Source organism: Urocitellus parryii, chromosome 4, assembly GCF_045843805.1.
Source record: "Urocitellus parryii isolate mUroPar1 chromosome 4, mUroPar1.hap1, whole genome shotgun sequence".
Classification (NCBI taxonomy): domain Eukaryota; kingdom Metazoa; phylum Chordata; class Mammalia; order Rodentia; family Sciuridae; genus Urocitellus; species Urocitellus parryii.
The window spans coordinates 18,315,707-18,342,245 of record NC_135534.1 but is presented as its reverse complement, the minus strand read 5'-3'; the positions used below and the strand labels follow the sequence as shown (position 1 = coordinate 18,342,245).

Sequence of the window (26,539 nt, the reverse complement as noted above, 5' to 3'; positions counted from 1 at the left end):
TTTTTCCATTTTATGTCTCCTTTGGATTATTTTTTTATCTTCCTATTTTACTTATTGACATAACTCTTACTTTGGGAGGCTTATAAATTATAATTTCACCCTATCAGCAGGTGATACTATTATAACACTATGTATTTTATAAGAACTCAGAATTCCTTCTGAGCCATTATGGCATTATCATCAAACTACATATATTTGAAAACCCATAGTATGTTATCTTAATCAGGTATATTTAAAGGGATTTAAATAATAACAAAAATCTTAAAAATTTGTTCATGCAGTTTCTATTTTCATCTGGTTGTTTACACTGATAGTATCACCTAGGATCATTTTTCATGAGCTAGAATGATTTTCCTTAACATTTTATAATGAGAACCACTGAGAGCACCATTATCTTAATCAACTTTTAACATTCTCTCCTTCTTATTGACTTTGAGTAACTTGTATAGGATGTGCTTTAATATGTTTTCTTTATGCTCTTTATGCTTACCTTCAAGCAGCTTCTTGGGTCAGTATTTGTGAAGTCTATCAAATTTTTTAAAAATATTTTTATATATTTTAAAAATATTTCTTTCATTATTTCTTTAAATATTTTTGCATGCTCTGATACTGTTTTTCTTCCACATCTGAAATTATGTATTTATGAAGTCAGTTGTAGTGGTTCAGCAACTTACCATGTGTGTCCTGTTTTGTATTTTGATATGTTTTATTTTGAATAGTTTTAGTGTATCTTTTGAAATCTATTGCACTAATGTGATATTAATCCCATATCCTATTTTTTTTTTTTTACTGCAAGTAGTGTAACTTTTGCCTCTTTAGAAAATTCAGATTGGGTTATCTTTTATCTTTCATATGTTTAATTTTTTAACATATAGTATAGAACTACAATTTCTTTCAAAACCCTTTAGGCTAATGAAATATGTGTGTCAGTTCTGAGTAGTATTCCATGATTTATTTATTCTCCTAAAGAGCATGGTTAAGTGCTTTTTTCATGCCTTGTATTTTTGTATTGGATGTCAGAATTTATTGTTCTACCGTGTTAAGTACTAGGCATCATCACATCTATACATATTCTTGAAAGTTTATCTGTTACAATGAAGTTGTTTGGGAATAATGTGATGTTTGTATGTTTTTCTATTAATCATTTTTGAAATACTGTCCTACAGATCAACTTGTTTGTATCCCATCTCTCAATGTTTCCCATTAATGGTTTTCTAATGTCAAATGAAATGTGTTCAAAACCATTGTGTCTTTATCTCTGGCTTATGTGCTTGTTATAGATATGAGTGCAAATCTCTGTATTTCCCCATCATGGCCAAAATTAACATTACAAGAAAAAGTATAAGTAAATACTGGAAAATTTATTTAGCCTTTATAAATAGGTAAAATACAGATCACAAGTTAAATGTAATAGGCTCTTAAGCATAATTGGTTAATGCTATACCACTTTATAAAAAATAGGTTGGGAGAGTACATACATATTTTTTTTCCTTAACCTAAAGTGAAGGAATGAATCTTAACCCAAAGTCAGTGCCATGCTTAAAAGCAAAATTCCATGATTCTTTCTTCAAGTTATTTTAAAAGAGAAAATTTCTCCTCTGTGAGTCTTCATGTCAAAACAGGAACTCATGAGATACAAATGGAAATCTACTCACCAAGGATGCTCCTACAACCCGGAGGACAGACAGTACAGACAGTGTTTCCTGCACCATGTGACCTGAGGGAAGAGGACATCATCCTTCCTGTCCTCCAGCCTCAGCCTCTCCCAATGCCACCAGCATCTCCCTCTGCAGACTTCAGCACCCACAACACATTCCCTACACAGAAGCCGCTCCTGCCGCTATTCTGGTTGGAGGAAACACTTCAAAACCTTTGTGGGAAAACACCAGTCAAACTGGATAGAATGTTAAAACCTGGGCTGCTCAAATAGGGTAGACTCTCACCCCTTCAAATTTTTCTGTTCAGTCTTTTAGAATAAACAGGGTTACATACATTCACTGCACTTTCTCTCTTCTATAGTGTAATATCCAAAAGCAAGAAGAGATTCTTGTCAATAAATGGAGAATCGACCGAATCAGATAATGCATGAAAACACCTGGACACAATTTCCTAAAAAACAAATTACCTTTATTTAATTTATTGATTTTTGTAACCAGGGATTGAACTCAGGGGTGCCTAACCACTAAGCCACACATCCCCAACCCTTTCTTATATATTAATGTGAGACTTGGTCTTGCTACCTTGCTGAGGGCCCTACTATGTTGCTCAGGCTGGTTTTGAACTTGTGCTCCTCCTGCCTCAGTTTCCAGAGCCTCTAGGATTACAGGTGTGCACCACTGTACACAGCTGGGACCTGAAAAATAAATGATTTATAAGTTGTTTCAAGGAAGTACCTACAGAGTGTACTCAAAGTTGGCTCAAAATTGTTTTTCAAGGGTAGGCATGCACAAAAGAAGATACAATCATGGACCAGTGAATACATGTGGCATTGCAAGTAACTGTTCAGACTACAGTGATGACCACATGTGTGGTATCTAAGAGGAATTCATGCAAAACCTCCTGATAAAGGTATTATCTGGCCCTCAACCTAAAGTAACAGCTCACAAACCTGAACAGGAGCATACAGGACATTCCACCACACAACTGCCATGTACTCTGCCTGACTTTGAAGACTGAGAAGGCGAGTTTTAGGGTTCTTTTGTGCAGCCTGAATGGTATCCAACCTCTTCACAGGTAGCATGAATCTTTACACGGTGGAGTTTTTTCATGAGCCATGTGGTGGATTTTGAGCTTATCACATGCAAAAAAAAAAAAAAAAAAGTGCTTATATAGACATGTGGTGTTTTGTTGCTTCAATCCATTCTTAAAATGCTGTTTCAAGGTTACATTTATGATGGACTCCAGAGGCAAGTCCTGAAAAAAACTTAAGGATACAGACATACAGAAAAAAGAAAGGCTCAGGAATGTTTCATATGAAAGGAATCCTCGCTTTATATATACCAGGAAAATACACTGTGTGACCTTGTGTTTTATTTTGCCACAAAGAGAATGTCATTGGGTCAGTAGGTGAAGGGGCAATAAACTGTGTGGATGTGTAATAGTATTGACTCAATGTCAACTTCTTAACTTTGCACTGTGCTGTGGTTATTCAATAGTGTCTTAAGTTTTGGAAAATATTGGAGTTTAAAGGCTAAAGGCTCATCAGGCCTATAATTGACTCCTTTAAGGAAAATATGATCAAAAAGTCTATACAAAGGGCAGGGTTGCGGCTCAGGGATTGAGCACTTGCCTCGCATGCAGGAGGAACTGCGTTTGATCCCAGCACAACATTAAATAAATAAATAGATAAATAGATAGATAGATAGATAGATAGATAGATAGATAGATAGATAAAGATATTGTATACATCTACAACTTAAAAATATATTTTTAAAATGTCTAAACAAATAAATGACCTAGAGAAATGAACAATAAAAAACCATATTGGCATATGTCTAGAGAGACATACATGTATATATAATGAGATATATATTCATATGTACTGATACAAAAATAGAGACAAGACATTAAAAAAACATGTGGAATAATTTTAGTACATGAGGAATTTCAGGGAAGGGTCCACAGAATATCTTTTAACTTCTATCTGAGTTTGAAAATATGTTAAACCAAAGATATTTTTAAATAAAAACTATGATGGAAAATATAGAAATAAATCACCACTAAAAATAATAGAATCAATGGATGCTTTACTCAATATATGCAACCATATAAAATAGTAATCATATATTAGCAGTAATAGTAGTATCATCTTTAGTTTCTTTATTTTTTTTAGTTCTACTGATTTATGACTGACAAATAAGAATCATACATGTTTTGGGTGTACAACATGATATTCTGATATACGTACACATTGTGAAATGACAATTATAATTCACATATCCATCATGTCACATAATTAAAGTTTTCTTCAGTCTTTTTGCAGTAGGTTACATTAGTCTACTCTCTTACCAGGAGTCAGGTATACAATACAGCAAAAGAAATAATAGCTACCATGCTATCAACTCCAGAATTGTTTAGCTTGTAAATGAAACTCGGTACTCTGGGACCAACATGTCTGCTTTCTCACACTCCAGCTATGACAACCATCATTCTTTTTTCTGATTCTGTGAGTGTGAAGATTTTAGTATTCACATACAAATGACATTATGCAGTATTTCTCTTCTGTGTACAGCTCATATCATTTAGCAGGACAAACTCCAAGTTCACCCATGTTGCACAAATGATAAGCTCTCTTAACTAGAAGAAACTTAGAAACACTGTCGCTGCACCTGGGATGAGTACTGGAGATGCTAGTGAGTAATTCATCATATATATTTTTTTCAGATTTACAATTTTGAAAGCGTTACATTGTAACATTCATATTTCTTATGCTTTCCATATATGTTTAAAAACAAAATTATTCCAATAAAATTATAAATGCCAGTAATATCATATAAAAATAAGACAAATATAGCATTTAACTATTATAGAAAATGAACAAAAAAGTAAAAATAAAATGAGAAACAAAAAGTTAGTTGTTAAAAATAAATATAAAAATTGGGCTGGGGATGTGGCTCAAGTGGTAGCGAGCTCGCTTGGCTTGTGTGGGGATCTGGGTTCGATCCTCAGCACCACATTAAAAAAAATAAAATAAAGATGTTGTGTCCACCAAAAAATAGATATTAAAAATCCTCTCTCTAAATAAATAAATAAATAGATAAACTAAACAAACATCCTTGTAATACTACAAAATTTTATTCATAAAGATATTTACTATCCCACTCCTCGATCTATAACAAAAGAACTTAAAAACACCATACTACAGGGACACAGATACATCAATGTTTATAGCAGCACAATCCACAATAGTTAAACTGTGGAAGCAATGCACTTGCCTTTCAGTAGATTAATGGATAAAGAAAATGTGGTATATATGCATAATGGAATATTACTCAGCAATAAAAGAGAATGAAACCATGGAATTTGCAGGTAAATGAATGTAGTCGGAGAAGATAATGCTAGGTGAAGTTGGCCAATCCCAAAAAAACAAATGATGAACGTTTTCTCTGACATAAGAGGCTCATTCATACTGGGAGCATGGGAGGAATAGACAAACTCTAGATAGGGCAAAGAGGTGGGAGAAAAAGGGAAGGGGAATGGGGGTAAAAAAGACGGTGGAATGGGATGGATATCATTATGCTAAGTACATGTATTAAGACACAAATGGTGTCAATATACTGTGTATACAACCAGAGATATGGAAATTGTGCTCTATATGCGTAATATGAATTGTAATGCTTTTTTCTGTCATATATAACAAATTAGAATAATACATTTAAAAATTTAATTATATATAAAAATATGTGAAGTGACAACATTATTAAAAATTAATATAAAAATTAAATAAACATCCTTGTAGAAATTTCATTCAGAATTAGATATCATATTTTTATTGACTTCCTAGTATATGTGCACCAAAATTCCTAGGTCCACTGATAAACAACACACTGTAGAATGAGCAATACACTGAGGAAATATGTTAATGTCAAAACCTATATTCTATTCTTCAATTATACTTAACAAAATTACCAGAGCAAATTGGCATCAGTTTTAATTCTGAAGTAAACAATGCTTCTGAAGGAGACAGCTTCATAGTGAAATGTTTCTCTTTGTAGTGGGAGACTCAGTGATTTCCTGCCTGATGTGACTTCTTTTCCAGAGTTTCTTCATAGCATTTGTCATCTCTGAGTTTCTCAGAGTGTAGATGAAGGGGTTCAGCATGGGGGTTATAATAGTGTAAAACACACTCAATGATTTGTCAATGGGGAAAGTCTTGGCTGGTCTTGCATATATGAAAATACAGGGGACAAAGAAGAGGACAACCACAGTGATGTGGGAGCCACAGGTGGAGAGAGCTTTCCGCCTCCCCTCCTGACTCAGGTTCTTCAGAGAGTGGAAGATGACAGCATAAGACACGAGTAAGAGCAGAAACACAATAGAGCACATCAGTCCCCCATTGGCAATCACTAAGAGGCCAGTGACATAGGTGTCCACACAGACAAGTTTCAATAAGGGATACATGTCACATATAAAGTGGTCAATGACATTGGGGCCACAGAAAGGGAGCCCATAAATAATGCCAAGTTGAAATGCAGAGTGCACAAAACCTCCAGCCCAGGAGACTACCAGCAGCACCACACACACCCATGGCCTCATGATAAGCAAATAATGCAAGGGCTTACAGATGGCCACATAGCGGTCAAAGGCCATCACCAACAGAAGAGTGACCTCTGTCCCTGCTAAAAGGTGTTCTGCAAAGAGCTGAGACATACACCACTTGAAGGATACCATACCTTTTCCTGAGAATAAGTTTGAAATCAAAGTGGTGGAAATGACTGATGAATAAATAATGTCCACAAATGATAAATTAGCAAGAAAGAAGTACATTGGAGAGTGCAGGGTCTTACTGAAGGTTACAGTTAGGACAATGAGCAGGTTCCCCAGCATGGTCAAAATGTAGAAGAACAAGAACATAACAAAAAGTACTTTCTGCTCCTTTGGATTTTGTGTGAGGCCCAAGAGGACAAAGTAAGTTACATTGTTGCTGTGTTCCATCTAGTTTTGATTGATGCTGATTTCAGAGAGTAAAGCAGTTTACCTGTAAAACAATGAAAAAAATCCTTAGAAGTATTTTATGTTTTTGTTCATCTGATACACACACATACACACACACAATCTCCTTGCATCACACTCCTCCCTTCAGGAGATATCTGGATTACCAAGTGAAATAAGACACATTTTCCTGCCCTAAGTGATTTGATATGTAACTATATGGTCCAAAATTTAAAGAGTAAGTTGAGAAATGTGTTGATGAATATATTTATTGATGCCATGCTATAGATTCAAAGTGCTTCAATATCTAAACCTGTTGAGACTTGGGGGAAGGTTTCTCAGAGAAAGTTACTCTTTTTTTTTTTTTAAATTAGTGACACATGACAGTACAATGATCTTGACAATTCATACATTTGAATCAAATGGGGTATAATTTCTCATTTTCTGATTGTACAGGTTGCAGAATCACATTGGTCATACATTCACCTATATACATACAGCAATAATAATGTCTATTTTATTCTGCTCTTTAGATGAGTTTCAAGATGTGAAATAACAAAAGAGAATGAACATGAAATTTACATAAAGATGCACTATGTATGAAGTGATATAGTGTAAAACTGAAGACTCACCTAAGGTAATTTTCATATGAAGAGTGGATAAAACAAATTACCAAAGGAAGACTATAGACTACCAATCACTCTATTAATACTGGTGCTAAGAACTTAGAAAATGATGCCCTCCCTCCACTTTCTTTGGCCCTAAAGTTCACTGTAAATGTCACCCCCAAGCATTTTAGCATTAGGTTTCCAGGAATATTGTGCTCACAGTGATTTTTGTTATTTAAGACAGATGCCATCTCCAACGCTCTCCTCTTTCCTTTCTGAGATCTCATCAGCATCATCTTTCAGTGTTCATATTTCTACCCACCATCTCTTCAAGGCCATCTGGGCTCCTTCTATCATGATTCCCAAACATCTCTCAACATTTATCCATTAATCAATCAAAACGTGGCTTCATATATTAGACATTTATAGCAGCAGCAGCACCCTCTTCCTGGTACCAAAAGCTATCTTCATCTGCTAGAGCTACAGATGCTATAAACACAAACGTGTTGTCTCAGAGCCCTGCTGATAGACATTCAAAATAAAGGTATGGGCACTGGTGGAGCCCTCTGAAGACCATGAGGGAAAGACCAGCTCCATCCTTGCCTTGCTGATGACCACCTTGTATTCTTGTGTCACTTCCCCTATATTTAAATTTTCTATCCCAAAAGAATATAATTTACATGGGATTGGGACCCAGCCTCATACATTTTACAATTAGATGACTTTCACAACCTCCAAATTTCCAAATAGAGCTTCTTTTTTCAGTACTGTAGGTAGGACCTCAACATATAAATTATATGGGGGGACACAATAAAACCATAATAGTTTCATGTGAGAACTTGACAAACAAGGAATTACCATAGTCTCGGCTTGCCAATTCCCTGAAACCTCCTTCTAGAGTCTTTGGTTGAATATTCCACATTATCCTAACCCATAAATACCTAAAACTCTCTGAATTGCATATCTTCAACATTATCACAGCCTTGTTTTCAACTTGATATCTACAACTATTTAATTGTCATCTTCAAGTAGATATCCTTTTCATATTTACAAAAGTAAATATTGCATTTTTCACAATAAATCTATTCCTTTCTAGTTTTTTCTAGAAAGATATTTCCTTCTGTCTTTATACTTCAAGTCAAAGTCTGACAGTATTCTCCTTCCTTTATTCACATTTTTTATACATTTATTAAATCCCCTTGGCTTTTTATTTATATTATCATGCAAATGTGATCATTCTCATTTAATTCTCTTACATTCCCTGTCAACTGCATGGGCCCCCTGCCACATACAGCATTTGCTCTTTGATAGATGCTAATCTCAGAGAACAGAAGCAAAAATTAAAAAAAAAGAAATGGGGAGTAATAGTGATTATTGTACAAAGATGTGTGGTACTTTCAATCCTTTCATTTATCCAACCAACAAGTATTCATAGAACACTATATTGTGTCAAACTATTCACACGAGTTGAACTTCCAGCTATCAGTGTGTCTACTAGCTCATGAAGGTTCAGAGTCTACACTGGGCTTATGTCATTAGAGGAGAGAAATCTCCAGGCTGACTGAGGAATCAGCTTTTCATCTTGGGCTTTCTACTTTTCCAAATGGAAGCAACAGTGTTGAAGATAAAACATGGACCCTGACTTATATTTTAAATTCTTTGAATCTATATTTCATAACTATTTTATACAATCTGAACATCCACTTTCCACCTGCACAAGTTTTTATCCACATTTTCTTACATACTCAAGTGATATAATTTCCTGAAAAATGAAATAGTCACACAATCTCAAAGTCTGATTTCTGCTACTGACTAGAAAGTATTACCTTTGGAAGCTTGTCTGCAGTTTGAAGGAGGAAACTTTATTTCACTCCGAAATAGTGAGTAATCCCTCTTCCATTCAATATGCACACAAAAGAAAAAGTTGTGTTATTCATCTTTTGATGCTCATAGTTGCATCCAGTCTCTTCATATAGGCTCTCTCTATAATGGATCGCAATTCTTCTCCAACCATCTGACCTTTACCCAATCCCAAAACTACTTCTACACTTTTAGGTATTTCGTGTAGCTGCACCCCAATTTCCAGTACCAAAATACATGTTCTTTTGTTAGAGTTGCCGTAATAAATTAGCAAACTACTTAATTTAAAGGACATCTGTTGTTTGAGAATTTAGCATGCAATGAATTCAGAATCAAAATCTGTGCTGTATTAGTTGCTTTGCAAGACATTGAGGAAAAGCAAAGACCCCTTCTCCTTGATTCATAGATACAAGTTTTGTGTTCATGTATCATTTCCCTACGTCCAAATTTTCCCTTTTAATAGGACATCAATCCTATTAGATCAAGGACAACCCTAATGAACTTAATTTAATTTGTCAACTTCTGCAAGAATCCTACACACACACACACACACAAACACACACACACTTCATATTATGTGGTACTGGAGGTTAAGATCTCAACATATATTTGAGGAAAATGTAAGTAGGGAGGAAAGGAACAAAAATAATAATAAATTAAAAAATTGTTGTTTCATGTGACACAATGTGTGACCAATAGCCATCACACTATCAAATATCCTGCCAAGTTACTGAACCTTCCTTTTAGGGTCTTTGCTTGAACACTCTCCCTTTTCCTAACCTGCAAATGCTCAAAGAATGATGAAATTTGTTGTCCTCACCACTGTCTCTCCCCTAATTTAAAAAGTTATCTGCAACTATTTACTTCACATCTCCAACTAGATGTCCATTTAGTTTTTACAAAAGTGAATTTTTAATTTTTTGTGATAAATCTATTCCTTCTGAGGTTTTCTTTATCTAATAAAATGATATTTCCTCCTAGATAACTTTATAGTCCCTATTCTGACATTCTGACACATAATGGATATCCATCTATTATTCCTTTCATGCTATTTATTCATACACTTAAGAAACTCTCTTGCCTTGTACTAGGACCCTCCCTTTCTGATATATTATAAATCTGATAATTCTCATTGCAACCAAATACATCCTTGATCTACTGCAAGAACCACTTTTCAGTTCTACCTATTTTCATCTTGGACCCCAGGAAGCCAATTTGCGGAAGCAACACAAATTGTATGTTTAATCTTATTAAGATCAAATCTCTCACTTGTCCAAATTCCTACAGGATTTTTATCACATGCTCAACCTATAATCATGGCTTCCCTGACTTTAGATTACATGGTCCTGCTAACTGCCTGAATTGATCTCTTAACAATTATTCATGCTCATCTGATCAAGTCTTTCACTCAAATATTCATAATGATTTTCTACCACTGTATTTGCATCTGCTCTTTAGTAGATGCTAACTTCAGAGACCAGAGTGATTACCACAATCTCTAAAATAAAGGGAAATATTGAAAAAAAGGTATGTTCCGCATTTAATCTTTTATTTATTTTTTTATTCAACCAACTAGTGTGTACATAGCACCTACCTTCTGTAACATCAGCCAAATTAGGTAAATTTCCAGGAATCACAGAGTGTCACGTTCTCATTAAAGCTGAGTCTTCACCAGGGTTATGCATTCAGTGGATGGAGTTTTGATGCTGACTGAGAAATCCTCTTGTCACCTCTACTATTCCAGATGAAGCACAAATCTTGAACATAGTTGCAAAATTCATTTATTACAACTCTCATTTACAAACTCACCAGCCATTATGTACTCACAGCAGTTTTCCCCAACATTTTAATTCTTGCTACTTCAAGTGATACAATTTCCTATGTAATAAAAAATTCAAACAATTACAAAGTCTAGTTTTTACTATCAATTTTAAAAGTCTTACTTTTGGAATCTTGTCTACAGTTTGAATGAGATGTTTTATTTCATTAGTAGATGAAAATTCCTTTTCACCCCAGGATACATGAGGGAAAAAAAATTGATCTTTTTTCTGTATATACATATTTAAAGCAATACATCTATGTCAGTTCATTGTTTTCAGAATCTTCTAACATTTGCAGAAAATCATTACCAGCAGCATAGATGAATTTCAAATGAATTCCATGTTGAAAATAGAAAAATTAAAAATTTCCATTATAGCATAATTTCTCAAAAAGGCAAACAAATCACATGATCATGTAGGAAGATGGTAACTTAACCTTTTTTACAAGGAACATTTCTCTTTCTTCCAGTAACTTTATTAATAAATACTGTTCATTTCTGTAGTGAGTCTCTGTTGGTGTTAGTATAGACAAATAGTTGTGCTATAGATTAGGAGACAGCAATATTGCACTTCATGTAGATAATGCTTTAAGCTTACTGAAGCATCTTTTCAAATAATTACATTAGGCCCTTAATAAAGAGCATTTTTTTTTTACCTGACAAAGATGAGGATCATTGTGGGATTTATACCATGAAACCATGTTAACCATGGAGTCCTGCCCTGGAGTGGATCCAAGACTGAGTCCTCCTTAATCATGTTCACTGGGAATTCCCACAAGTTTATATCTGTAAATATGCCAATAGATCAATCACATTACTATGGTCAAAAAGATGCAACAACAACAATAAAAAGTTGCAGATACATGGTAAAGTTGGCAAAATGATAATTGACAAAAATAATATATCAGTTCAGTGAGTTTGTTTCACTGAAGATGAGTTTGTCATTTATTTCCACACTTCTAGGCCAATTATTTTTCCATTTACCTAATACTCAATTTTCTCTCACATTTTGTTTGGGATTTGGGATATTTTTTTCAAGAGTTATGATGTAGCTGTATTAACTAATTATTTATCCTTTTGTTCATTAGTGTTTTGAAAAATATCAGAACATTTATTTATTTATTATTTTATGCTGTTAAATGGAGAAATAATATTTAATGAAACAGAAAATGAGATTATAGATATACTGCATCAGATTTATGTTTTAAAACATAGTCACAAAATAATAATGGGAACAACTAAGCATAGTAGATGGAAAAGAGAAAAGTCTAAGACATGACAAGAACAAACCCTCAGGGCATTACAGATCTTACTCAGGAATTTGAAATTATTAAGGTTCTTTTAAATGAGAATAAGGAGGATTTCCTCTTTCAGTTTCCAAAAAATTTCAACAAACTATTAGCAATTCAATTTGATAATGTAAAAACAATCATACAAAGGACCAACTTATATATAGCCTAGATACATAAGGCTGGTTTAGAATTCAAATATCAATTAATGACATGAATTAAAACAAAGGATAAAGATGAAAATTTACATTGTTATATCAACAGATTCAGTTAAAGCATTTTAAAAATTCAATACTCATCTCTTTTTTTAAAAAGAACTATCAGTAAATGATAAATAGAAGAAAATTTCCTAAAATTAAAAAAAAAAGTTACCTACAATGCAGCCTATAACTGATACCATCCTCAGCAGAGAGAAACCAGAAGCCTTTCTTGTAAGATAGGAACAGGCAAGGATTCTTCCTCTCACCACTGCTTTTCAACATTGTACTGACAGTGTCTGCAAATATAATTAGGCACCATATAGAAAGAAATGCATAGTTATGAAACAAATTTTAATATGTTTCCAAATAACATGATAATCTGTGAAGACTATCCAAAAAACAAAAGTCTACAAAAATCTGGAATAAGTGATTACAGAAAAGCTGCAGGATACAAGGTTAATTTGCAAATGGCATTCACTTTCCTATATACAAACCACAAACAAGTGGATAATGAATTTAAATACACAATACCATTTATTCCAATACTTCCAAAAATGGAATACTTAAGCATATATCTAACAAAATATGTTATATTATCTATACAAGGAAAATATCAAAGTTTGGATGAACGAAGTAACAAGTTAATGCAGAGTTACTAACTGTTCACGGAGAGTTAAGACTCAAAAAGCATTGCCAAGGGATCAAAGATGGAGGACCACAGAGAGGCAGCATTATGTGTCACTCTGTGGCCTGAAACTCAAGTAGTGAGAATACTGCTTCTCTGTGAGCAATATTCCTGTTCCCACTCAGGAATCACAACCACCATACCTGTGCAAGGCTCCCAGCCTCAGCATCCAAGTAGGTATCTCAACTACTCACCTACGCAGGACTACAGGATACCTGAGAGGGATCATTGGCATCAGCACCTATGCAGAACTTTCAGCCACCCACCCCAGCAGAAACCCTGGACAGAGCTTCCACGCAGGACACCCAGCAGCTACCCATGTGCCAGATTTTCAGCTGCCAAACCCATGTGGACATCCACCTACCAATGTGGGGCTCTCCCCAGTCACTTCCATCTTGAGACTCTGGCAATGTATATAGTCACTTATGCAGGGTATCCTGCCTGCAACTGGGAACTTCACACAGGCTCTAAAGACAGCTAGCAGCCACACACTGCACACCACAGAGCTTGTCTCTGAGCTAATTGTCCAACACCATCACTCAGCTAACTCACCAGACCAAACACCCCATCAATAAAAACAACTGCCTCCATCTTGGGTCACTTTCATCATCATCTTTAGTGGGGGCAACTCCCAGTTTGGAACTCTGGTGGCCAGGTACCCAGTTTCTAACTCCTCCTCTCCCCAGCAGATGCTAACATGGCAAAGTGACTGCCTAACACAAAACAATTATCAGTGGGGCAGGAGTGCAGCACCCACAAAGTGCCACACACAAGAGCCCCAGAGAAAAGGGTCCCTCACTAGGAGGCAGTAAGGGAGAGGGTGAGTTTGAAGCAGTTTAGAGACTAACACAGAGACCAGGAACTGGGAGGTCTCCAGGTGAGATAAGGAGATGAGACCAGGCACTCACATACCACTAGTGGGCCCAAGAAGAGAACCGTGTGGTGCAGCCTCTCTTAGGGGACCAGCAGGTGCCACATCACTTCCATATGCCCTCCACCAAGGACCAACCCTCCCTCACTGGTTACCTTCCCCATCCTGAGGGCAGAGATACTAGCTAACAACAGATGACCCCAACTATTGGAGGAGAAGAGTAGTAGAAAAGATACTGATATCCAACAAAAACAATCCTTTCTTCTTCCTTCAAGATTTTTTTTTCTTCTCCCTCTCTATTTTCCTGCCCTCACATCCCCAACATATGCAAAACCAAGAACATTGCACGAATTAGGATATTGAGGATACGGATGACTGAATGCTATATTACAGTTGTGTTGTATATGCTTTTATCACTCCAATTTTTACTATTTTAACATTTTAAAATTTTTCTTAATATATATGTGTGTTTGTTTTATATACTCTACTGTCTTCTCACATACTTGTCTACCCCAAATTACCTCCTCTTTACTCTCCTGCTACTAACCTTATTCTTTAGATTTCTCTTTCAGACTTCCTAAGATATAATAATTCTATATCCTCACCTCCTTCTTCCTCAGCATATCTTCCCACACCTAACCCCCAGTTCTTTGTCCACCATCAGAAACTGTAAACCCTTTTACAAACCTACTGATTATATTATAGATAATGATTGAATTCACTATATCTGTATATTGCAACCAAACTGTAAATGTCTTAATTGCGACTATTTGATTTTAGGTTGTAAATTGTTTTTATTAGGATCTGTTAACATTGTCTTTCCCCTCAAAGGAGAGGTATTGCAACCCTACAGGAGCCTACAGAGTAAACAGGTAAAGCCTTGGATCCACAGAGCTAGAAAGGCAGAGCTAGAAGACAAAGTAGCAACATGAAAAGACAAGGGAAGAAAGTGCCCCAAACAAATCAAGAGGCCATGTTATTAGAATCCATGGCCTGCTCAGGAGATGAAATGACAGAGAAAGAATTCAGGATGTGCATAATTTAAAAATTCTGTGAATTAAAGGATGATATAAGAGAGCAAACACAGGCAGCAAATGATCATTTCAGGAAAGAGCTACATAAACAAATACAAAAAGCAAAAGAATACTTCAATCGGGAGTAAAGGTACTAAATAAAAACCAAACAGAAATCCTTGAAATGAAAGAAACAATAAGACAAATTAAAAGTTAAGTTGAAAGCCAAATTAAATGTTCAGATTAGACCACTTGGAAGACAAAATATATAATCTTTTTTATTTCTTTTTTCCTTTTTCTTTCTTTCTTTCTTTATTTTTTTTTTTTTTTACAGAAACCATGCAGACTGTGTTCCTTTCTTCTTGCTCTCCAAAACGGAGAGAAGAAGGATCATCAATGGCAACAGGCAGTTGCAGCAAAGCAACAACAAAAGCCAGCCATATACTCAGAAGGGAGCACTACGCCTCCTCCTTGTGTTTTCAGGTATTCTACATGATCAGAGAAACTTCTCTAGTAAGAAACTATAGAAATGCTCACTAAAAGTATAGTCTTAAAAATATATAATCTTGGAAAGAATGTAGACCATGCAGTGAAAATGCTAAGAAGCCATCAGCAGAACATTCAAGTAATATGGGATAGCATAAAAAGATCAAATTTAAGAGTTATCAGGATAGGGGAAAGCATAGAGTTCCAAACCAAAGGAATGAACAAACTATTCAGTAAAATAATATTAGAAAAATTTTCAAAAATGAAGAATGTATTGTATAATCAAATTTTAAAGGCTTACAGGATGTCAAATGTACAAAATCACAACAGATCCACACCAAGGCACATTATAATTTAAATGCCTAACATTCAGAATAAGGAGAGAATATTAAAAGCCACCAAAGAAAGGAATCAGATAACATATGGGGGGAAACCAATTAGGTTATATGCAGATTTTTCAACACAGACCCTGAAAGCTAGAAGATCCTAGAACAACACATATCAAGCTCTGAAAGAAAATGAAATCCAACCGAAAATCTTGTATCCGGCAAAAATAAGCTTCAGATTCGATGATGAAATAAAAATCCTACATGATTAACAAAATTTAAAAGAATTTACAGCTAGAAAATCTGCTCTATGAAGAGGAAATGAAAAACAACAATAAAAATCAACAGAGGTAGGTATTATACTAAAGGAAAATTTAATCAAAAGAGAAACCAAGTCAAGTTAAATAACAAATAAAAACAAAAATGTTGAGAATGCAAATCATTTTTCAATAATAACCCTGAATGTTAATAGCCTAAACTCACCAATAAAAAGACATAGGCTAGCTAGCTGACTGGATTCAAAAAGACACAACAATATGCTATGTCCAAGAGATTCATCTCATAGGAAAAGACATCCACAGACTGAAGGTGAAAGATTGGGAAAAATTATATCACTCATATGGCCTATGGAAGCAAGCAGGGGTTTCCATCTTTATATCAAACAAAGTAGACTTTAAGCTAATCAAATGGAATAAAAAAGGACATTTCATACTGCTCAAGGGAGCCATATACCAATAAGATATAACAATTATAAATGTATATTCCCCAAACAATGCAGCAACTATCTTCATCAAACTCTTCTCAAGTTGAAGAGTCAAACTGACACCAACACAATAATTCTGGGTGACTTTAACACAACTCTTTTACTACTGGATAGATCTTTCAAACAAAAGCTGAACAAACAAATTATATAACTCAAAAGTATAATCAATAACTCAGACTTAACGTATTTCAATGAGCAAATACACTTTCTTCTCAGCAGCACATGAAACCTTCCCTAAAATAGACCATATATTATGCCTCAAAGCAATACTTAACAAATACAAAAAAAGTAGAGATACTACCCTGCATTCTATAAGATCACAGTGGAATGAAATTAGAAATCAATGATAAAATTTTAAAAAAAGTCAACAAGTAAATTAAAATTACATCTCAAAGCCCTAGAAAAAGAAGATCAAATCAACACCAAAAGCAGTAGAAGAAAGGAAATAATTAAAATCAGAGCTCAAATCAATGAAATTGAAACAAAAGAAACAATTGAAAAAATCAACAACACAAAAAGTTGGTTCTTTGAAAAAAACAAATAAAATTGACAAATTCTTAGCCATGCTAACAAAGAGAAGGAGACAGAAAACTGAAATCACTAACATATGAGATGAAAAAAGAAATATCATAATAGACATTTGCTGCAGTCCGGCTGCAGCAAAATAACCAAGGGGTGACAAGCAACTTGTGTACATTGATGCTGCAAGAGTGGGAGCCGTTTATTGTAGGACAGGAGGGGTATATATACATTCCACACAGCTTATCTTAATTAACATAAACTAGATACAGCAGTCAACCAATAAGGAATCTCTGCACTTAATGGCTCGCTGGCATTACTTCACAAACCACTCCCTCTGGCAAAATGCCAGGCACCATCTTGACTTGTTTGGGACCTTAACAGACATTATAGAAATACAGAAGATAATTAAAAATTAATTTTAAAACTTGTAATCCAATAGAATAGAAAATACTGAGGGTATCAACAAATTTATAGAATCATATGATCTGCCCAAATTGAATCAGGATAATATCCACATTTGAAACACATAAATTACAAGCAATGAAATAGAAGATGCCATCAAAAGCCTACCAACCAAGAAAAGCCTAGGACTGGAAAGATACACAGCTGAGTTCTACAAGACCTATAAAGAAGAACTATTACCTATACTCTTCAAATTATTTCATGAAAAAGAAAAATAAGGAGCACATCTAAACTCATTCTATAAGGTCAATATCACCCTGATTCCAAAACCAGGCAAAGACACATCAAAGAAAGAAAACTCAAGACCAATATCTCTAACAAATATAGATGCAAAAAGACTCAATAAAATCTGGCAAATCAAATACAGAAACATATTTTAAAAATTGTGCACCACAATCAAGTGAGATTCATCCCAGGGATGTAAATTTGGTTCAACATTTGGAAATCAATAAATGTAATTCATCACATCAATAGACTTAAAGATAAGAACCATATGATCATCTCAATAGACACAGAAAAATATTTCAAAACTACTCTATGCCTATGTGGATTTGACCATTCTATCTACCTCCTAGAGGTGGAATAATATTGTGTATATTTCAACGTGTGTGTGTGTGTGTGTGTCAGTGTGTTTGTAAATTGCTAGGGATTAAATCTGGAGCCCTGGGCTTATTAGGCAGTGCTCTACTACTGAGCAACACCCATAACCTTTGTGTATGTTTTCTTTCAAGTAGTGAGATGCTTTCAAAGTTAATCTGTGTTGGAGCTTCTGGCAATTTAACTTGTTTTGAGATTTAATTAGTTATAAAAATTTTCTGATAAATACGAGACATTCCTTTATCAAACAACTTCATGGCTCATTTCTATCAAGCATTTAAAGAAGAACTAATACCCGTTCTTCTCAAACACTTACAAAATTTTAAAAAGAATATTTCAAAACTCAATTTTTGAGGCCCTATTAGTCTCATACCAAAATCAGACAAGGACACCACCAAAAAAAAAAAAAAAAAAAAAAAAAAACAGTTGATATCTGTGATGAACAAAGACATAAAATAATCAACTACATGTTACTAATGTAAGTCTAACAACACATTAAAATTTTTAATCTTGGCCACATGATTTAATTGCAGGGATGCAAGATGGTTTGACATATGCAAATCAATAAACAATCCACACATGCTTATTTTTAAAAAATGTTTATTTATTTATTTATTTATGTGTAGATGGACACAACACAATGCCGTTATTTTTATGTGGTGCTGAGGGTTGAACCTGTGTCGTGCTTATGCTAGACAAACACTCTACCGCTGAGCCACAATCCCAGCCCAATCCACACCATCTTAATAGAATAAATGGAAAAAATATACAGATAATTTGAATACATGCAGAAAAACATAATTTTTATAAATTATGGTCCCTTTCATGATGAAAAGTTTCAATAAATTAGATATAGAAGGTATGTACCTCAATGAAAATATACCAAATCAACACGTAACATCTTATTCAATATGAAAAGTAAAAAGTTTTATATTTAAGATCCTGAATGAGACAATGAAGACCCCTTTCACCAATTTTTTTTCCAATGTAAAACTGAAAATCCTATTCAGAGGAAGTAGTAAAGAGAAAACAAAAAAAGAAATAAAGGCATCCAGCCTAGATAGGAGGAAGCCAAACTGTCATTGTTTGCAAATGGGTGGATCTTGTATATGAAAAACCCTAAAAAACACATAAAAAGCAACATCATAGGACAAAATCAACATATGGACATCAGTAATGTTTCTGTACAGTAACTTCAAACTATCTGAAAAAGAAATCAAAAGAACTTTTAAAGGCCAAATAGCCGCATATGCCTAGGAACAAATTTAATCAAGGAGGTGAAAAATCTCTACAATGAAAACTATAAAGCACTGGCAAAACAATGTGAAGAAGACACAAATAAACAGAAATACATCCCATGTTCATGTATTAGAAGAATTAATATTGTTGAAGGTTTGTGCTATCCAAAGCAAACTACAAACTGAATGCAATCCTATTAAAATACCAGTCACACATCTAGTACAGTACCCTAAAATCTGTATGGAATCACAGTGGGCCATGTGTAGCCAAAGCAATCTTGAACAAAATCCCAAACCATACTACAAACCAATAGAAACCTGAAACAGCATGGTACTGGCATAAAAGCAGATACATCCACCAATGGGAAAAAAAGGGAGCTCAGAAATAAATCCACACATCTACACCCAACGAACTTTTGACAAAATGCGCCAAAAATACACAATGGAAAAGGACAATTATCAATAAATAATACTGAAAAAACTGGACATGCACTTGCCCAAGAAAAAAATTTAGTTCTTATTTTATTCCATATATAACATTCAACCCCAAATTAATTAAATACTTAAATATAAGACATTAAACTATAAATCTAATGGAAGCAAATATAGAGGAAGGGATTCAGTCAACAGAGAAAAAAGATAACCAATAGAAAAGAAAATAACATTTAAAAACTTACATCTAATTGAAGTGCTATTATCCAAAATAATGGAGGAACTCAAATAGCTTATATAAACCAATTAAGATATGAACAAGAACCTAAATAATCTTTTCTCAAAAGAAGATATACAGTTGGCCAACAGGTATGTTAGAAAATTCTGGGCATCTTAATCATCAGGGAAATGCATTTTCAGACCACAATGAGCACCTCACCCCAGTTATATCTGTGCCCAAAAGCCCAAAAGACAAAAGATAACAAGTGTTGGTAAAGATATGAGGGTAAGGCAACATTTGCATACTGCTGGTGGGAATGTGAATTACCAGCCTTATGGAAAGTAGGTTAGAGTTTCCTTAATAAATACAAAAGAGAACTGCCATATGATCACAGATTTCCTCTTCTGAGTATATACCCAAAGGAAATAAAATCTCTATGCTGAGGACACATCTAAACTCTCACATTTGTTCCATTACTGTTCTTCAGAGCAAAGATATGGAATAAACCGAGGTGTTCGTGAACTGCTGAATGGATGAAGTGCATGTAGTACATCAACATATTGGGACATTCTTCAATAATCAAACAGAAACTCTGTCATTTTCAACAACAAGGATGAACTTGGAGGATGAAATGCTAAGTGAGATAAAACAGGAACAGAAAGACAAATTCTGCATCAGCTCACATGTAAAATTTAAAAAGATGGATCTCACAAAGTAGAATGTGGAATGGTGGGTTCCAGGGTAGGTAGGCTGGTGGGTGTTGGGGAAAAACAGGTGAAAGGATACAAATTTACAGTCAGATAAGGAAAATAAATTCAGATTTATTGTACAGCTTGGTAATTATAGTAAATTCCAATTTGTTGTATTCTTGAAAAATGCCAAGTGTGGATGTTAAAGGTTCTCATCACAGAAATGACAACTGTGTGAATTAAGCCCACTTAGTTAGGTTGATTTAACCATCCCACAATGGATAGATTTCAATGCATCATGTTGTACAAGATAACCATATACAAATTAACCTGTCAATTTAAAATAACTAGTTACAATTGAAAAGGAAAACAAATGACAATGATCTTCCTTTTTCTGCAGGGAATATGTTCCAAAGCCTCCAATGGATTCCCGAAATGAGACAGCTCCAAACCCTTACACTAAGCACTTAGCCCCTCTGTGGTCATAAATATTGCTGTGTGAAGTGCAGCAGCCAAATTAACTTGGGTTTCTTTTGCTTTCTTCACAATTTCATTAATAGTGCTTGTATGATGGATCTTAGCAACCTCAGCACATGATTTTTCTTCTGTGTGTTAGGTCAAAACTTTTGTCTTTTAATTTAAAGAAAGCACTTTGTGGCTTTTCTTTAGCATATCTGAATTACCAGTATCACTGCTCTTGTTCCTGGGACCATGATTAATGAAGTAAGGGTTATTTGAACACAAACACTGAGAAACTGTGACAGTCAGTCTGACAACTAAGACTGTTGCTGGGTGACAAGTGGGCATGTAGCTCACATGGTGTAGACACACTGTTACAACGGAGAATTCACCGGTCCAATGGGACAGAGCGAGATGGTCTCACTGCTCTGAATACAAATCACACTGCTCTGAACATTGTGCAATTCAAAACTTAGTGAACTGTATCTAAGATTTGCATTTGGGATTTTCAGACCTCAGCTGATCACAGGTAACAGACTCTGTGGAAGGACAACTCATGAATAATTATTTTAAAGAGGGAATGACATTCCCTCTTGTATACACATGATGTTTTCTTTATTCATTATTGATTGCTTTTTATTATTGCATTTATTTTATCTTGAGATCTACTATTTTAACAAATTTCCAGTATACAATACACTACTATTAACTATAGACATAATGCTATGCAACAAATCACTACAACTTATTGACCTTGCATAATTAAAACTTGGTATTGGTTGAATAAACACTCTGAAATTTCTGCTCACCCAGCCTATGGCAATGACCACTCTACTCAATATTTCTGTGAATTTGAATATTTGAGATACCTCATATAAGTGGAATAATGGAGTATTTGTTTTCCTTTGATTTTTTTTTTTTCATCTGAAATGTTGCACTCATGGTTCATCTGTGTAGTTGCTTTTGGCTGGATTTCTTCTTTTGTAGGATTGAAGAGAATTCCATTTTATGTATACGCCACTATTTATTTATCCATTGCTCTATACAGGAATGCTTAAAAAATTTCATCTCTTTAATCCTGCAATTAAAACACTAAGTGCAGGTATTTCTTACATTTCTTTATTTCAATTCTTTTATTTGATGCAGGTTTTGTTTTATCAGGTTTTGATTTGTTTTTTCCCTTATACTTACTGAAGAGTGAACTGTGTAGTGTGCAACAAATCAGCTGTAGTCCCATCTCCTTTTTGGTTATCATTTTGAGACAAGGTCTCACTAAATAGCTTGGGTCCAGGCTAAGTTGCTGAGGCTGGCCTTGAACCTATGAACATCTGCCTCAGCCTCCTCAGTTACTGGGATCACAGGTGTGCACCACCATGTCTTGCTTGTCTTTCATTTTGAAATCATTTTGGACTTTAAGAAAGTTGCAATTTGATTTCTATTCTTTTGTATAAATACTCAGAAGTTGGGTTTGTGCATCCTATGGTAGTTTGATTTTTAAGCAGTCAAGGGATCTTTTTTCTGTTTTTCATAAGCAGCTGCACCATTTCCACCAGCACTGTCCACAGCTGCCAAGAACAGACCTGAGGCTGAATATATGAGGGTTAGTCTGAGTGGGACAATTTGGAGGTCTGAAGCTGCTGGGGTCAGCCTGCTGGTATTTGGGCTTGGAGAGCAGGCCAACTGTGCAGTCAGTGTTGGTTTGATTGAGGCAGGCTTGGTTAATGTCCAAGGCACAGCTCACTTCCCTCTGTTTCCCCCAGGGACATCATATCTCTCCATGCTGTGCTGCCAGGTGTTGGGGGGAGGGTGATGCAGGTATTGCAAAAGTTTCTATCCCATCCCCTTTCACATATCATTTCTTGTTTCTGTGCTATGTCCAGGAGCTATAAATTCTCATCTAATTTCCTAAGCTCCTTTGAGGTGCTCGTATATTGAATAGTTGTTTAACTTGATGTTTATGAGGTAACACAGGCACTATAAGTCTTATTTTTTCATCTTCTGGTTAGAAACTGGATACAATTGTTCATGAAGAAACTTAAGATTGAAAAAAATGATGTTGTTTTGTCTATTTTCCTGACAAATAGCAAGCATAATCTTCTGCTATTTAAGGAAAAATAGTAGAATATAGATCATAGGGAATTGGTGGAAAATTGGAGTATAGGCTAAGGAAAACATGTAGGAAAAAAAGGAGCTATTGAGTGAATATGCCCTGGAGGCTTTGCAATTCTAGTTCACATTGGAGGTCATAATTTTTCTTGGCACTGCTGTAGTATAAAGTTGTAGAATTTTCTTCATATTTGCCTTATATTGTAGAAAATAGGAATAAGAAGAAGTTATATAAATTTGTGTTGTAAATGTGTAATTTAGTTGCATTGAACCCAAAAAATCCCTCTGTGGATTTGGTTTTATAAGGATTGATATTTACACACCCTACACTATAGGAGATTGAGATAACTGCAAATATTATGTTAACCTATTCTTTTCTTAATACTGATGAGTCTTTAAAGGATGAAGTTATTTTATGCCTTACTTGGGATTAGATGCATTTTTTGTGATAACAAAACCAAATCCTAGTGCTTTAACACATACAATTTTATTTCTTCTTCACCCTCTAAAGATTGTGAATTTCTCTAACACAGGTGTCCTCCATGGTTACTCAGTATGACCCTTTCATCTCAATGTTCATCTTTCAGCCTTGCTGCAGGAGGGGAAAAGAAAGCTGTGGATTAAGAATTGGGTGCTAATTAGTTCTGTCTGTATGGGACATGTGTCAGTCACTTCTGCAAACATGATCCTACTTAAAAGAATGTGGACAGAAAGTAAATCTTTGGCACATTGACGCTTCATGATCACCAGATGGGTTATCCATAACTGAGGAAATCTCAAGTCCAATTTGAAATCAGTGTTTTATTAACCTGCTGAAAGTCATCTGCATGTAATATATACAAAGTAGCTGGTTTCATCCTGACACACACATGCATGCATGGGAATCAATTTCAGTTCAGGATCCCCCCTTTTCCTTCCCCTTTTCCCTCCTGTTCTCTCTCCCTCTTCCATTCTCCTTCCTCTACTTCCTTTCACTGATCTATTAATTTGTGTTTGGTTGGATTCTCATGTTATCTTATCCTTCCCTCCACCTTTCTTTTATTTTACTCTAGCTTCTGCATATGAGAAAAAACATTCAAACTTTGAGTTTCTGAGTTGAATAATTTCACTTAACATAATATTCTGCATTTATACCCTTTTTCCCTGTAAATGTCATTCCTTTTGATGGCTGAATAGAACTTCATTATATATGTATACTTAACAAAAGACATAGGTTCTGAAAAGGAGCCCTTTTTAATTCAATCTATGTGACAGTAGAAGTGATGACTATAAGATTTGCAGGACTTGTTTTCTGGTCTTAACCTTAATTTTTTTTCTCTTTTTTCCTCCTTAAATTTGAATGTGCAAAAAGTCTGCCTTGATTATTCAGATATCATCAATTGTGTGTGTGTGCATGCGTGTGTGCATGTGTGTGTGTATACACACATGTGCACATGTGAGCTACCTTTTTCCCTATTACCTAACACAAATTCAGCCCAGAAGAGCTATTTGGGAGGTACAGTAATGTGTAGGAAAGTTTTCCCCAAAGTATCTTTTATCTGAGAAATAATGTCCAAGACCATGAAGAAATGTCTGTATCTGGAAGAATTTTAGATCCCTCCATGTCTTTTATTAGAGAAAATGATTTTTGGAAATAGGAAGATTTTAAGGCAATTGGTGCCCCTTAGAGTTGTGCAACAAATATCCTTAATTTATGGATGTGCCCTGTCTCAATGATTCTCATTTCTCAAAACCAATTCATTTATGATTGTTCACTGTCTTTCACAGGGATAGTGACCTGATTTTGATGGATGGTATTTATACTGAGCAGTACAAATATTCAGCTATTAAATATCTTTGTTGAAATACTGCAACTACCTGGCCTGTTGGACATACTAGTCACCCAAAGCTTTGTAGACAGTTGTTATATTGCTTACATAAGCTATTGGATTTACACCTGTAATGAAAACTTTTATGTTGGCTAGCAAAGTCATTTTGGTCAATAATCCGTAAATGTCAAGGAGTTTCTATTTTTAAGTGGACTTGGTTATATTTCATTCTATTCATATGAATTGTTGCCCAAGATGATTCTTTGGCCCCAGAGCTTCCTAATAGCATTTTTCACTTCCGTGTTTCTGAGAGTATAGATTAAAGGATTTAACATGGGTGTCACCATAGTATAAAACACAGCCACCACTTTGTCAATGGGAAAGGTGATCATGGGCCGAAAGTATACAAAAATACAAGGTACAAAGAAGAGGATGACTACAGTAATGTGGGAGGCACAGGTGGAGAGAGCTTTCTTCTGTTCTTCATGACTGCGAGTCTTTAGAGAGCAAAGGATGAGGACATAGGAGGTGATGAGAATAGCAAAAATGAGCATGCACATCAGCCCACTGTTGGCAGCCACAAAGAGATCAAAGACATAAGAGTCTGTGCAGGAGATTTTCAGGAGGGGGAAAAGGTCACAGATGAAATGATCAATGACATTTGGGCCACAGAAGGGCAAACAGACCATGAAAAGAGTTTGAATCAGACCATGAAGAAATCCTCCAGCCCAGGCCACAGACACCAGGAGGCCACATACTCGCCTGTTCATTGTGATCATATAGTGCAGGGGCTTGCAGATGGCCACATAGCGGTCATAGGCCATCACTGTGAGCAGAATGATCTCAACTCCCCCAAAGAAATGTTCTGCAAAGAGCTGAGTCATGCACCCACTAAAGGAGATAGTTTTCTTTTCAGCAAGTAAGTCAAATATCATTTTAGGGGTCATGGTAGAAGAGCAGCAGCCATCTACAAAGGACAAGAAGGACAGAAAAAAATACATGGGGGAACCCAAGGCTGGGCTGGTGGTGATAGTCACAACAATGAGTAGGTTGCCTAGCAGGGTGAGAAAGTAGATGATCAAAAATACAACAAAGAGGAATTTCTGCACATGTGGGTCCTGGGTCAGGCCCAGCAGGATGAATTCTGTCACATTGTTCACTTGCTCCATGAATCCAATATGGTGTTGGTGTGATTGATTGATCTGTGAAATAGTACAAATATTTAAATTGTGGCAAGTTTTGAAGAATGAAATAACTTGGAATAGAATATTTTTTGTAACACTGAAAAAAGCAGAAAAACTCAAAACTCAAAGTTAAGCAATACTATTAGTTATAAAATGAACACATAGCCCTCTTCTTTCTTACACAAAAACGTGGGAATGCACACCTGCACGTGCACACACACACACACACACCAAATTCATTCATATGTATA

At 35.1% G+C, this 26,539-nt stretch overlaps 2 protein-coding genes and 1 non-coding gene across 3 annotated transcripts; all 3 read right to left on the bottom strand.

Moving 5' to 3' along the window:
* Positions 1-5,688: 5,688 nt before the first annotated feature.
* Positions 5,689-6,654, bottom strand: LOC144254222 (olfactory receptor 4A47-like). The gene has a single exon (XM_077797234.1). It carries the CDS (start codon positions 6,652-6,654, stop codon positions 5,689-5,691), a length of 966 nt encoding a protein of 321 aa, XP_077653360.1.
* Positions 6,655-15,332: 8,678 nt separating this feature from the next.
* Positions 15,333-15,548, bottom strand: LOC113176792 (small nucleolar RNA U3). The gene has a single exon (XR_003300090.1). It is a non-coding gene; the product is annotated as a small nucleolar RNA U3 (small nucleolar RNA).
* A 9,786-nt stretch (positions 15,549-25,334) lies between these two features.
* Positions 25,335-26,305, bottom strand: LOC113176783 (olfactory receptor 4C5-like). Its single transcript, XM_026381325.2, has one exon. The coding sequence runs from the start codon at positions 26,271-26,273 to the stop codon at positions 25,335-25,337; it is 939 nt and encodes a 312-aa protein (XP_026237110.2). The 5' UTR covers positions 26,274-26,305.
* Between the last annotated feature and the right edge of the window lie 234 nt (positions 26,306-26,539).